The sequence below is a fragment of the Halichoerus grypus genome, chromosome 8 (genome assembly GCF_964656455.1).
Source record: "Halichoerus grypus chromosome 8, mHalGry1.hap1.1, whole genome shotgun sequence".
NCBI lineage: Eukaryota > Metazoa > Chordata > Mammalia > Carnivora > Phocidae > Halichoerus > Halichoerus grypus.
The window spans coordinates 126249853-126265779 of record NC_135719.1 but is presented as its reverse complement, the minus strand read 5'-3'; the positions used below and the strand labels follow the sequence as shown (position 1 = coordinate 126265779).

General features: G+C 40.3%; 1 protein-coding gene across 21 annotated transcripts in view; it reads right to left on the bottom strand.

Annotated features, from left to right (window-relative positions):
- Window positions 1–15927, bottom strand: part of TTLL5 (tubulin tyrosine ligase like 5) — a 274823-nt gene that overhangs the window by 66076 nt on the left and 192820 nt on the right. For 20 of the 21 annotated variants that reach the window (XR_013440787.1, XR_013440786.1, XR_013440789.1 and 17 more), the window contains one exon: window positions 15152–15347. Coding sequence is in view for 17 of the 21 variants with exons in the window: in XM_078053980.1 (XP_077910106.1) it covers window positions 15152–15347 (196 nt within the window). In the remaining 4 variants the exon portion in view is untranslated. Of the gene's footprint in view, window positions 1–15151; window positions 15348–15927 lie in introns of those variants that run through there. The other variant, XM_078053996.1, reaches the window with a different exon arrangement.

Here is a 15927-nt window from a genome sequence, read left to right as displayed (position 1 = left end):
GGGCACCATCTAAACATCACAATCTAAATATCCATCTAAACAAAAATTACCATCTAAATATCACAAACACCAACATATGTCTGTTAGGATGTAAATGTATGCTTTCTCAGTACATGCTTAAAAAATTCTTACAACTTATTTACCTCATTAGAAATTGGATTATTTTGGGGTCACAAATTTTGTTACTGATCATTCAATACTATTAATACTGCTTTCAATATGCATGCATTATAAAAGCTTTAAATGTGAAATAATACTAAGAGAAAAAGAATAAAATTGACAAAACACATAAGGTATTTTTTATTAAAAGGACTTCTGGCAATTGATTTCCATCTGTAGACACTACATTGAAAGAGACATGGGAGAAATGCCATTTCCTTATGGCAAGGCCTAAAGGAATAAGATCAGATGCTCTTAGGAAACATTCACCTTCTACATAGACTTTATTAGTATTGTCTTTTATGACTTTTATTTTCTAAGATACAAAAGATAAATTGGGTAGCTTTAGTAAAAAAATCTTTCTATACTCATGCCTCGGAATGTCCCATTTCAGGGAAATGTGCCCAAAGGTCCTGGGCTAGGCAGGTCTGAGGGGGATCAAAGAGTCTTGTGTGGAGTAAATGTGCTTGATGCACAGGCCTGACAAGGAAAGAGCAAAGCAATTTCAGAGGAAGAGGGTCAGAGCATTTTCACATGGACCAGTCTGACTGAGATGGTCTTCATCTCTGCAAACCATCCAAAGGAGAAACTGAAGAGCTCTTCGCTTACCTCCATCTCTGACGCAAAGAAGGGGAACAAAGGAAGACCCAAGCCCATGGGCAAAGCCAGGAGGTTGGCACTGGGTGGCAGGGAGTGTGTACACGTGGGAAGGTCTTAGATGGTCGGAGAGGGCCCAGGAACCCTGATTCTGCTCCAGCAAGCCTTCTGAGGACAAGTAACCAAAGGGTGCAGCAAGGCAGCCTCAAAAACAAATCCATTCCTCTCCAGTACGTTTTCCATATCCGAGGGTCTCCCCATCTATGGGAGACATTCGACTGGAGGGAGGGAGGCAGGAAAGGGCTATCGTAGGTTTCTGTTTTTACCACTACATCCCAACACGTGAGCCTAGATTGAAGAGTGCTTGAAAGATGCCTCATTCAGGCCTCTATCAATATTTTTGTTCATAAGGAAGAAAGGGAAAAAAAAGGTGCCTCCTTCGGGCTGGGGAAGACATTAGAAATCAGAATGAGGGCTGAAGAGCTCTACAGCAGCCATCCATAGACAAATTCACTGAATGAGTAGCAGAGAAGAAAAGCCACTGTTAGCCACGGGCTCTTGGAAATGAAAATATTCCTCATGGAGTGCAATTTTTCATGCTGTAAAGGAACTGCCATCAGTAAAGAACATCCATTCAGTACATGTTGCCAAGGTGACAACTGAACCATATTTTCAAGATCACTGAGTTTTTATTTTGCCAAAAAGTCCTGCTGGGACATCTAAATACAAATAAAAAAATTAATAAAAACAGCAAGATCAGGGGAGGGGGTGGGAGGATGGGTTAGCCTGGTGATGGGTATTAAAGAGGGCACGTTCTGCATGGAGCACTGGGTGTTATGCACAAACAATGAATCATGGAACACTACATCTAAAACTAATGATGTAATGTATGGGGATTAACATAACAATAAAAAAATTAAAAAAAAAACAAAACAGCAAGATCAGAACAGTGTGAGTATAATAAGCACCTATCTTTGTAAAAAGAAAAAAGAATATGCATAACCACACACACACACACATATATATATACACACACCAACACACACAGATACACAAACACACAGAAAAACATACACATAAGGTTGGTATCTGCACAGAACAATTCTGAAAGGATATACAAAAAAAACTAGTAACCTCCATGGAAGAGAACTAGTTAGCTGGGGGTCCAGGAGAGAGGGAAACTAATTGTTTACTATATATCATTTATATCCTTTTGAATTTTGTACCATCTATATGTAGTTACTTATTACAAAAATAAATTATTCAAAGGTCAAAAGAAAGTCCAATTCTCTTAAGATTTAAGCAGGTAACAAAATTAACTCTGAATACAAGTCAAAGCATCCAAATGGCACCCAAGTTTCAACCAGGTGGGTACAGCACTCACTATTAGGCCGGGCTGAAGAAGCAGTTCACTGTTCAACACTTACCATGCCTACAAATCCAGATTTGGTCATGAGTGAAAGGCAGAGACTCAGGTAAGTGGAAAACAGCATGGCTTTGCAGTCAAACGTGCCTGGGTGCAAATGTGGGCTCTGTCACTTATAAACGGGGTGACCTTTTCAAGTTATTGAACTTCTCTGGCCTTTAGCTTCCTCATCGGCAATTAGAATTACTTTGCCGGATTATTGGGGATTAAATGAAGATCACATATGTAAATCTAGCCCAGGCATTCAATAAAGGATTCTTGTAATAGACCAAATACTAGGGTTATAGTAGACACTCAACAAATGCTCCATTCCTCCCTAAACCTCCACCTCAATTTACTGAGGAACCAAAGGATGGGATGACATGCAAGTCTGCCTATCTGTAATGATCTGTGACTGGCAGTTGGTTATGCATTTATCAACATATTTTTCTAGTCTTATGATGATGCTCACTAGCTGTGAAAGCAAACTCTTAAAATGAAAACATGTGTTTAGGTTCCCCAGATCATATTTACTCACTTCTCTCTGGCAGGAATAATCTTTTCCTCTTCTGAATGCTTGTAACAATTTATTTGTATGTGTCTTATCACATTTAGTACATTCTACCTTGTACTATGGACACTGATGTATGTCCTTTTCTCTCCTTCTGGACAATGCACACTGGAGATGGCTGGATTGACATCTGATTACTTTTTCTTTCACTCACAGTGCCTAGACGGCCTTGTACATAAAAGGTGCTTAATAAACATCTATCCCATGGATGCAAATAACAAAACTCGTATTATAACCACTACTCACTTTTTTTTTTTCAACAACCAAATTCCTATAACAAGAAAACAGGCAAGTTTGTCTTTACATAGAGATGCAATCTTGTACTAGGACCATTCTCTGGACTTTGAATAGGGCCTAGTGTATTATTTGTGTTCAACTTATACTCAGCCACAAAATATAAGTAAGCCCTTCTGTAGATCCCAAACAAAAATAAATTCATCTTGGGGCGCCTGGGTGGCTCAGTCGTTAACTGTCTGCCTTTGGCTCAGGTCATGATCCCAGGGTCCTGGGATCGAGCCCCGCGTTGGGCTCCCTGCTTGGCCAGGAGCCTGCTTCTCCCTCTCCCCCTCCCCCCTGCTTGTGTTCCCTCTCTAGCTGTCTCTATCTCTGTGTCAAATAAATAAATAAATAATCTTAAAAAAAAATAAAAATAAAAAATAATTCATCTTCCTAGATGCAAATTTTATGGCAGGCCTTTAGATATTGATGTTCTGTGGTGATAAGATCAGTCTTTACCTCAAATAACAAAAGGAATTAGGAGAATTTATTGCTTAGGAGACTGTCATTTGCCTGGATACTAACACTTCTTTCCTTTTTCCTAATAATACTGCCCTTATTTTGTTTGGGTAATGATGTGTGCCCAGCTAAAAAATTGTATTTCCCAATCTCTCCTGTACTTAGAAATAACCATGTGACATAGTTCTGAGATATAAACAGAAATTTCCAGGTGCAGTTTCCAGGAAAGCTCTTTAAAGAGGGGCAAACTGGGTTAGTACACAACTTTTGCCCCTTACTGTTCTTCCTCCCACCCAGAATATGGATATCTAGCTAGCATCGGGTAAAATCCTTCCTAAGGATTGCAAAGCATAAAGACAGGAAAAGCATGGGCTCCTGACAGTACCACAGAGTTCAGGAGAGCCTAACTCTAGATTTCTGATTATATGGGGGGAAAAAAACCTCCAACTTGGTAAGCCATAGCGGGGAGAGGGGTCTGCTAGATGCAGCAAAATGAAATCCTAACTGAGCTGAGATATAATCCTCAATCTACCAAAGAGTCACGCTTGTTTAAGCCTTAATATAACATAAATGTACTGCATCTCAAAAAAGCAGATACTCTTTCCAAATACAGCAAAAAAGCCTCTAGGTTCTCAGTTGCTGTTCAGTAACCATACTCTAATATTCTGAATGGATAATGAAATGCTCACAATTCTGTACCATCCAAAATTCCAAAGAGTCAGTAATGTAGACAAGTTCCCAGGTATTTCACCAAAACCAAGGCTATGCGTAATGAAATTAAAGCAATCACATTTGATAAGAAGAAACCCAGGAAAGTACTTAGGCAATGTTAAAAAGCAGATATATAAATGACTTTATTTAGACTGTTGGCAGAAATCTGCCTGCCCCGGCCTCTCATAGCATATTGGCCCCAATCCTACAATTCCCTCAACGACAGATTATGTGAATTGTTTTGTCCTGATATTCATTCATAAATGGACAGAAGAATTAGATAAAGTTCTCTCTGTATAAATCCTAAGAAAGGTGAGGTTTGGATGCACAATACTAGCACGCTGCACTTGTGGGTTAACAACCGGGAAGGGGGCTACACCGTCATCAGTCAATGTCCTGGGAATGTGAGAGCTGTGTAAGCACTGGCCTCCACTCAAGACCTGGTCAACATACACAAGACTTTTGCTTCTTTATTGGGTGTGGGAAACAGCCATGCTTCAGTAAGGAGACTCAGAGAAAACCACAGTTTGAGGGTTGGCTTGGCCCCAGGCCAAAGACTGGAAAGGCCCTCCTTCTCCCACAACAGAAGGGTACTCGTGGGTGGGAAGGAGGAATTTCTGATAGACAGAACACAGACTGCAACTTGGAAGGTTATGGGGAAGCAAGATCTGGGCTCTCTTACTAGAAAGATAATACTGTTCAGAGATTAAATTCTGGGAGGTTTTTTCCTTTCTTTTTTTTTTTTTTAATTCCTTCCAGAAAAACACTTCTTTTCGTCTTTACTTGGGCTTCTTGGTGATGAAGTAGAGCTGGATAACTCTTTGTTGTGAAATAACTCTAAATTCATTTTTTTTTTTTTTAAATTAAGGGAGATAAAGTAGGGAAACGTTAAACTCTACTTCAATGGGTTAAGTCTCTTTGTACCCCTTTTACTTTGGTTCCAGAAAAGAAAACATTTTTATGCATTATTCTCCCCACTGAGATTTTATCCTAACTTGGATAAAGTTCCCATTACATAGTACACAAAACTGCTTCTAGAATGTTGCTCTCTGGCAGCTCAAGTACTGGGATGGTATATCTTCCTGAGCATGTCAGATGCTAATCACTCACCTTACTACAACCAGCCAAGAGCTGTTCAATGCAAAGAACACATTGTGTCTTTTGTGCAATCATATGATGCTGTAAAAAGCTGGGGGCCAAGGTGAGGGTGAGGGTAGCTGTTTCTATTTTAGCAAAAGCAAGCTTCCAAAAGGCCTTTGTCTCACACTGTATGGAGTTCTTGGCTGTCTTCCATTCACAATGTTTGTCAGCTGGGACAAGACTGGAGGCTGAGCAAGAGAAACAGAGTACAACTTCTGGTGCTGTGGACAAGGCGGGGAGCAGTGCTATAACCCTGACAGGGATGGGGCAGAAACCCGGAAGATGCTACTGTTCATACAGAGAGAGACTGATGACGTGAATACCTAGGATAGGGCTTTGAGTGGTCAAAGATATCAGAAGTTCTCTGGCATATCCTTTTATTTCTAAAATCAATTAAGAGGCTCTGTCTTCTTTAGCAACTAAGACTGAAGGCTCTTATTAATTCAAATGATCTGCTCTCCAGGATGTGAATACAGCTGCTTACCTGTAATGAAAATTTATTCACCAACAAAAACCACTGTGTTTTAGGCAGTTCCTAAGTCAACTCTACTTGTATATTTGAGAAACAATGCCGGTCATTAATAGATACTTAGATATGCTCCTGAGCCTCAGACTCTGTCATCCGATAAAACCAAAGATTCCAGCAGTAGTCTCTGAGTTGGTTTTTCAACAGCATCAAGACAACTGAACTGATTTTGGGCCAGGTGTGTGTTATGACCAAAGAAGTCCAACCATGAGGCAGCTGGCTAAGGCTAGAGTTGCAGTCAATGACCAGAAGACCTGGTGAAATTAAGTAGCCCTAAGATGTAATGTAGATGACCTTCCCTCACTAGCAGCCCATCATAGTATTAATCATCCTTTCTACTTTTTCTTCTCATATCCCACTAGCAATTGTGAACGAATTAATTTGCATTTATTTTCAATTGTTCAAATATGTAAATATAAGCAAAAAAAAGTAGCCAATTAATACTTTATGAGCCTTGAACTTCTCCTAAACACTTTCTTTAATATCATCTTAACCAACTTCTGCTTCTGGCACAGGGAAGAGGGGGGTAACTAAAACCCCGAAATTAAAATTACAATGCTATGTACATTTAAGGTTAAAAGTAATACATAATAGGGGGTGCCTGGGTGGCTCAGTCAGTTAAGCGGCCCACTCTTGGTTTCAGCTCAGGTCATGATCTCAGGGAAAATCAAGTGAAATCAAGCCCTGTGTCGGGCTCTGCACTAAGTGTGGAGTCTACTTAAGATTTTCTCTCTCTCCTTTCCCTCTGTCCCTCCGCCCCCTGCTCACGCACTCTCAAAAAAAAAAAAAAAAAGTAATACATAATAGAAGGGATATCTGCATAACCATTTTCATTGAAGCATTATTCACAACAGCTAAGATGTGGAAGCAATCTAAATGCCTATCAATAGATGAACGGATAAAGAAAACGTATATACATATGATAGAATATCATTCAGCCTTAAAAAACGAAAGAAATCCTGTAATATGCTAAAACATGGATGAACCTTCAGGACATTATGCTAAGTGAAACAAGCCAGTCATGAAAAAGACAAATACTGTATGATTCCACTTATATGAGGTATCTAAAGTAATCAAACTCATAGAAACACAAAATAGAATGGTCATTGCCAGGGGCCAGGTGGAGGGGAAAACAGGGAGTTGTTCAATGAATATAGAGTTTCAGTCATGCAAGATGAAAACGTTTTATTGATCTGTTACACAACAATGTTCATAGTCAACAATACTGTATCATACACTTAATTATTAAGAGGGTAAATTTGTGCTATGTGTTTTTACCACGATGAAAAAAAAAGTAATACATCACGATAAGAGCCATGAATTTTTCAAAAAGATTTTATTTATTTGACAGAGAAAGAGAGAACATGAGCAGAGGGAGGGGCAGAGGGAGAAGCAGAATCCCCCCCGCTGAGCAGGGAGCCCGATGCAGGGCTTGATGCAGGGCTTGATCCCAGGACTCTGGGATCATGACCTGAGCTAAAGGCAGACAATGACTGAGCCACCCAGGTGCCCCAAGAGCTATGAATTTTTATTGAGCTTTTACCCTGGGTCAACATTCCCCTAAACACTTTACATGCTATTATCTCATTTAATCCTCCCAACCCCTGAGGTGGGTCCCGTCATCATCTCTATATACAGAGGAAGCAACCAAGGCACAAAAAGGTTCCATAATTTGTCATGATGGCACATCTACTAAGTAGCAAGCTAGGATCCGTGCCCACAAAGAGTCTGATTTCAGAGCCCCATTACACAACACAGCCTTCCTTATTTATGTTATGCTGATTCCCTTCAAATGCAAATCCACTGAAATCATATTTCCCTTCCAAAGCAAATCTAAAGCAAACGTAGCAATGTGTCCAATTTTCATCAGATGCATTTAAAAGACCCAGATTTCACTAGCTTTACTCCAAGAATGAAAGCTTGAAAAAAATTTGTCTATAAGCAAATTTTTATTACTTATTTTAAAAGTTAAAGTATATATGAACATATATAAATAAAGATAACCTCAAAAGATCAGCAATGACCCCAGATTGAGAGTTCAATTGTTTAAAAAGATATAATTCATAGCATTGTTTTCAATTGTCTCTTATCTTTTGTTAGCTAGTAGTTGTAGGGAATTACTTCTCTATCAGGGTCCTTGTTCTTCTGATAATGTGTCTGTGTCTTATATCTCCGATGAGTACAATGAAATAATCAGACAAGGCAACCTCTAAGTTCCCTCACAACTTTAAATTCAGAATTTATAAATATCCAAATTGTCTCTGCCTTCAGATGTATGGTTTGTCTTATTTGGCTCAGAATCTCACATGGTTGACCTACTGTGCATCTTGCATAGAGCTTGCTGTCATCCATTTGTTAAGCTTCTTCCTGGGGCTGCGTCCACTTCAGATGGACGTGGTTCTTTATATTTAAGGATGAGGTCTTTCATTATCTCACAGAGTTACAGTTGTGAGTCCCCCATATGCCCACAGACAAAGAAAAACAAACCACGGGTCACAGAGTGAGGGCAGAGAACGAAACTGGTCGCCAGGCAGCAGGAGCAAAACCACATGTTAAGGCTATACAACAAACAAGGTTGATCCCAAGCAGCTGGTAGGTGAACAGTTGCCTTTTAACATACCCACAGCCAAGCAGAGTTCTATACTTTGATTCATTACGTTGACCCTTTCTTTTATATTTGTGTGTATGGGTCTATAGTAGCAGCAGCATCAGTAAATCTGGAATGCCTTATCTGACTGATGAGAAATGTGTAACACAAAAAGCAAATTATAGAGTCACTTCTCTCAAGAGGGAGGGTGGTAGAGTGGAAAAGGGCTTTGGGAGCTCTCTGACTGGGTCTGAATATTATCTCTGTAATTAACTAGCAATGCAACCTTGTGTAAGTTTCTTAAACTCGTTGAGCTCCCTCCTCAGTGGGATGGACACAGTGTTACATCCAGCACACAGGAGGAACTCACTCTGTGTCCGTTTCCCTGCCCCTCACCTTCCTGCCTCCAAGATTCCAGACGGGCACTTTCCAGCAGCAGCACCTCTATTATAACAATGCATTAAGAATCAGATTTATATGGAATTGAAAAAGCAAGCATAATAGTAATCATGCAAAATTATCACCTACAGTAGTCACATTTGTAGACACCGGTCATGTTTCCCAGTAGTCTTCTCAGAAACACCATCACAGAAACACAGTAACAGGGTTGAAAGGACAATGTGATAACTGAAAAGATAACTCCTATGTTATTAATAACAACCCACACAAGTGTTCTGAATCTTCAAACTTCTAGAACATATTTCAGGATACTGCACGACTCGGTAGTCCCTAACCCTATTACTAAAAAATAAAAACACAAAGGAGGGTAAACTATGGGTGTTTCCAAGAGTTCTAAAGGAACACTTTCTTAAGACATTTCTTTAAGAATCTGAGATACGTGGGAGAATGTCTAGACCTGAGTTTATATATGTTCAGTAGACCTTCTCTTTTATGACAGTGTATATGATGAATGGTAGCAGACTAGTTACGATACCTGAAGAGGACTTTTCAAATACAGTTTTATAGGTGTCAGTAAGTACACTTGTGGATGTATGAACTGCAACTTAAAAATTTATGTAATAATACACATAGATTAATATATGTGTGTGTGTGTGTGTGTGTGTGTGTATAAAATATACATGAATGCCTTACTGTATCGTCAGGATGGTCGCATACAGCGTGATAGTGGAGGCTGGATGCTATGTGGGCTGCATACCTGGGTTAAGAAACCACTCTTCCTTTTATTACTTATGTGACCCTGAGAAAGTCACCTGAAGTGATTATCTGGTTTTTTGTCTGTAAAGTGGGGCTTATAAGAGGACAACTGGGAGGATTCAATGCGATAATACAAATAAAAGTCCCGGCTCAGTGCCTGACACGTGGTAACATCCTGAGAATCGCGATCCTCATGATACGCACAGATATATATTATCATCTCCTTAGCAGACGTAAGCAAACTGAGGTCCAGAGAAGTTTGAATAGCCTGTCCCAGGCATGGGCTGGACAGAAGCAAGATTTAAATGGAAGATTATCTGACTCCAAAGCCTGTCCAGAGGGCCTATTTCCCAAACAGCTAAATGTAGTTTTACACGTATCATTTCACATATTTTCAACATATTTTTATTAGGTAAGAAGAAAAGAGTTTGGCTTGGCAAAATCTACTAAATCAAATGGTTCTAGGAAAATCAATCAATCAATCATCATCATCATCTAGAAACTAAGTGTTGTATGAGTTCCTGATAAAAGTCAGAAGGAAAACCAAAATGGAACAAAATGCCCAACAAAACAAAACAAATTAGCAGTAGGTTATGACAGGCCAACATGGTCCAGGAACTTAAGCACACACAAATAAGTTCTTCCTCTTGAATATCCCCAGTCCAATCTTCCTCCTGGACACTCTGTTAGAAGGATGTAGAAAGACTCCCCCCGCACAGCCAGCCTGTTTGCTTGCTCTCTTTGTGCCATGCTGAGGAGCTAGCATGTTATTGCTGGCTGCCTGGAAAAGTCCGGGTGCCTGCTGAATTTCTCTCCCTTTCCCCTCCCCCACAAAACAAACACACAGCAGCTGAAGCCTTGGAGAAACAGTATTCATTCCTGTAGGGGGGCAGAATTTTTCTAGACACATGCAATGGACTTTCAGGAGCAGTATAACAAGACCTGGCTGGGCTTATATGGAAATCCTTTCCATACCTGTGAGGCTGTGCATGGACACACATACCATTAGCAAAAAGCTCATTACATATGGCACTCAAGATGTACTAGCAAACTGAAAGACCCTGTGGTGTGAACCCAGAGCAGCCCACCCCCCACACTTGTTACAGGACCGTTACTTTCTGTTGGCCCTTACTGATCTAGCTCAGTCCAACAGAAGAGAGCACGGTGGGAAGGGGGAAGTAAAGGACAGATGGAGTGGAAGGATGAAAGGAGTTCAGGGTGCACAGTCTTCTCTCACCTTGAGTTATCTCACTATGTCCAAAATTAAGTCTACTAACAATTGAAGGGCTCTGGATAGAGGACGGAACCAGTGAAAAATTAAGATGTATTTAAAATCCCCCCTCTCTCCCCTCTGTTGTTAAAAGAAACTTCAGCAATTCTGCCCTGGCCATCAAAATGTCCTTAATTTTTCTGCTTTTTGGGCTTTTTTCAGTCTGGATGAGGCAGAGAAGAGAGTGGGAGGGAAGAAGAGGGGGGCTGGGAGCAGAAGTTTAACAAAGGATCACTTTAACAGAAACTACTGAGTAATCGCTCTGTCCCGGGCCAAGAATAACATCAGCTCAATGTCGGCAATTAGAATCAGGTCAGCTGGGCCTCACAGCCGGTGCGGCCCTCCTCACAGCCCCCCAGCACGGAGGGCTACTCATGCTGATGTCACCAGCAGTCACTGCTGCCCAAGAAAGTCCCCCGACTCAGCTGAAAGGAAAGTTTTTTATTCTTCTCCTTCAGGGGCAGGAAGCCAGAATGAGAAGGAAGTGGGAAGCAATGAGTGTAAACCAGAGAGAAGACACACGTTGGCATAGATCAACACATAACAGATTCATTTTACCACCCCGAGCTGACCAGGATTCTGTCATGTCTCCAACCACCCTGAAACTCATGTTAAATAAATGAATATATGTAAAACACCTGGAACAGTGCTTGGGCCACAGTGCTGAGTGTTGGCTATTATTATTAAAAACAAAGAGGGAGGAATTTGTCCCGTTACTTATCTCCTGTCCACCATAAAACTTGAATCCTGGGAGCATGATTGCTGAGCAGAATGTACCCTGATAAGAAAAATGCACACGAAGGTTTTCAGGTTTGGAAAACTTATTTATAAGGAGACTGTAGTAGATGGAGTGAACAAGATGGAAACAAAGTTCCTATAAAACAATGATTGCCTGAAATTTTATAAGGGCAACACTAAGTTTTAACATGTTCAGTCTCCCTGCCAAAGGACAGAAAACAAATAACTGAAGAGGAGACGTTCCTAATCTCTTTCCCTCTAGCTCAATGATTCTCAAAGTGTGGTCCCTCAAAGGGCAGCGCTGGCATCACCTGGGGAAGTGGTTAGAAATGGAAATAATTGAGCCCCATTCCCAAACTTACTGAATCAGAAATGGGGTGGGGTTAGCAATCGGTGTTTTAACAGGCCCTCCAAATGGTTCTGTTGCTCATAATTAGGGGTCTGCAAACTAGGGCTTGTAAGACAAATCCAGCCTGCCACCCATTTTTAATAAATAAAGTTTCACTGGAAGACAGCCGCACTCATTCATTTCCATATTGTTTATGGCTGTTTCCATTCTACCATGGCAAAGCTGAATAGTGGCCACAGAGACTCTATGGCCTATGAAGCCTTAAGTATTTACTATCTGGCCATTTACAAAAAAAGTTTACTGATCCTGTCTGACTTAGAATGATTTCTTCTTTAAAACTGCTGGTTTTACTCATCAGTGTGTACAAGTGCATGGTTTAAATTTTGTCTTACTCTGTTTATCCTGCTTTCTATCAAATGGACTGGATCACACCTATTTCCTTGTACCTCAGTCCCTGGAAATCCTGCCAATGGCTCTGGGTGACTTCCTCTCCGATGCCCATGTTACAGTTCCAGTCTCTTATTGAGGTGGATTCAGTACATGACACTTTCTCAGTTTATGAGTGCAACGCTAGACAGAGATGAAGATCAAACCTTACTGTGCATGAACGGTTAGAGGTGTCCATTTCCAAACATATCCTGAATCAGAGTTTGCCTTCTTGAAATTAATACCTTTAATAAGCTGGCTACCTAAGTGCAGAAAGGGATGGAGAACTTCCTCTGCGTGTAGTGCAAGAAAGGTTGCACGATGTTTCCCAAAAATATTTTTAGGGAATCACTATGAAAGGCACAGTCCATGCACATAATCAATATAATTCAATACACTACAGTGCAATACAATATAAAGCCCCCTTTAATGGCCTGTTCCATAGGTGTCTCTTATGGATGAATGTTAAGTAAATTAGATTTCAATTCTACCCTCAAACAGGCAATTAACCAAATTGTTACTTATATCATTGGCTATGTATACTTTAGAAAAATGAATCCCAAACATAAGGAGTTCATCAGAGAAACCACCTCTATCTATTACCCAAGGGCAGAAACACAGAGAACGCAAAGCAGGCTTCCATCAACAACGTGGTGATAATTATAATGGTCAAGCCTAGCACAGCCATAAGGTAGGCAAGAAAAAGAGACATTTAATATTTTATTTGCTATTTTCTTAGTTATAAACTCTTCAAGCTACGAATTTAGTTTCTTTAGCTCTCCCCACAGTCCCAGAACTTCACCCTGACTCATTTTTACCTAAATCAGCTATGGATTAGAAGAACAGGGGGAAGAAACAAATGATGTTATAAACATATATAAAATTATGATGAATGATTTTCTGTTCCCTCTCCAGGAGACACGGGATAACTCCCTTCTTGGGAGTTCTAACTCCTCCCTAAGACAGATATTCTGACAGATTCTAAAAAACATGTTTTCCATATACTTCATAGTTCAGTGAAACTAAACCACTGTAATCCTCACTGGAAAAAAAAAAAAAATCCACACAAGAATAGAAGTACTCTGAATTTTCAAAGGAATGTGAGTCGCTGGAAGCTAATCAAAAGAATGAGATGGGCTTTTAAATGAAGCAGTTTCTAAAAGTAAAAATCAGTAAAACGGTCTCCCCCCCCCAAACTTCAATGCCCTACGATCACTTTAAAAATCATCACTATTTCCAGGTATGGAAGCATTAAAAGGGCCCAATTGTCTAGATTCATTAGATCATCGCTTATGCTCACATAAGGGAAATAAGGCTATTTTTGAGACCTCTCCTGTCCAGGATCTGATTAAGTTTGCATTCTCAAGTACTCTGCATGACAGGGAGTTCAGAAGTTCACAAGTTTTAAGAAATTTACATAGATTAAAAAAAACTAAGATACACATTTGTATCTACAATTGTGAAAATGCAAACTGCCTATCCCAAAGACTTTCTAAATGAGGAAATTACTGTGTGATGGAGGGCAGTGTGGTGATCAAAATGAGATGCTACATTCCATGCTTCCCAGGTAAGAAGTCTGGATTTTCCTCCAGTAAAAACTACTTCACAACTACCTATACTTTTGATTTCTCGTAAATTACACTGAGTTAATATAATACAGAGAGTATACCAGCATAGAAAAAGATGAGCACGTAATAAATGAAATCGAAAAAATAAAATGTCTGGACCTGGACAATAGTTAAAAAGATTAAGTAGAGATAGAGAGCATATGATAATTGCTTTATTTAGAGGGAAAGAAAAAAACTTTGGGAAATGTTGCCTTAGCCTTTGAGTGAATATTAATTTTGCACAAACTAATGCACACTATGTACTACACTTTTATAGGAGCAAATAACAAGAGATCAAACTGATATATTTCTTCATGTAACCAGATAAAAGGGAAGCTCATAGAATCAGTACTGATTCAGCCCAAAAGAACATGTAGAACATAGTAATGGATTCTAATGATAACCCTGAAATCATCAAGAAAAAGTTAACTCTATAAGGCCTGATTTTTCTGTGAAGTCATCCTTTCTCTGTAATTTGGGCCACACTGACACACGAGTACAATTCACTTACACAGCTCCCTCACACATATACTCAGGAGTTTCTGTCATCGTAGAGACAGTGAACAGGAAACCAGGGTTTGCCTAGAGCATAAATGCCAGGACAGCAAGGATTTTCGTGTATACGCTTACACTTTTGTGTATTGTTTTGTGAACTGTGAAACCGGAAGACCAAAAGCCAAACTTATGACCATTTCCTATGAGAAGAACTTGAAACATTATTTATACCTTGAAAATCTTGACAGGTCATGAAGGACTGATGTGTGCTTATGTGCACCAAGTGTGTAAAGACAAGGAAGTGGTACATTTAGAAAAAAGAGTTGCTTCAAATGCTAGCTCTTAGGGAGATGGAAAGTAGACCCTTGGGGAGCTTACTGAACTACCATCATGCAACAGAAAGGGGAAATGCTACAAGAGATTTCTGTAGAGAAACAGTCCAGTGAGAGAAAATGTCAAACCTGGATCAGCATTACCTCCCAGCAAAGCCAACATCATGGCTTCAGCACATTTCTTCCCTTAGAGCAGATTCTCCCTGAATCGTCCAAGCCATGGCGGTGTTGGTAAACACTTGGGAAATGACTCCCACGTTTCCCATTGACCTGATTCCCCATCCCTCCACACCCACCCCCCCCATAGAAGAAAGATACTAGCATATGGAAAAGCCTTATCTGAATTACCTGGTGCCGGGCTCGACTCTGGTCCAGAAGCTGCCGGGACTGAAGTTTTTGTTGTTCAAGTTGCTGCAGGGCAAAATGGAGTTGGTAACTGCCCGCTGTGGGGTGATACTTGTGCTGAGGGACCACCCCTGTAGCCTTGCTATACGCGTTGTTTTCTACCTCTCCCTCCCAGGCAAAGCCTCCTGTTTGAAGGCTCCTAAAGAGAAAAGAAAGCATTATTTCTTAGAGAGGTTGTATGAACAACCTAACGGATAAGAGGGAAATATCACAGGTGTTTTTCCTGTATAGAGCAAAACACAGTGTGGAATTACAAATCTATTTGTGTGATAAATGATCTGATTCGCCCACTGAACTGTAGCTCCAAGAAGACAAAGTCAGGGTCGGCTCTGCTCTCCATTCTATTCGTAGCACTTATCCCGAGGCCTGGCACATGGTCAGTGTACATAAGTATCTGCTGAAGGTTAAATAATGAAAATAGTCACCTCAGTCCCCTGTGAAGGCCACAAGGGCTTCCGAGAGGAGCCAGGGAGCTTCAGATGCGGGATGGCAAGTTCAATTTCAGGTAGGAACAGAGAAGCAATCATCTTCTCTAACATCAACTTCAAAAGTATAGGGGTGAATTTCACAGAATTCATGGTTTTTCTTAACTACCCATTAGTGAGCTCATGTGTCCATCATGGGATAAAACAACTGGTCTGAGAAGATACTTTTTTTTGTTATTCTAAATTTACCTCAATAGAGTCGCAGCTGAGCTGATGTTTAGCCCGTACATCTGA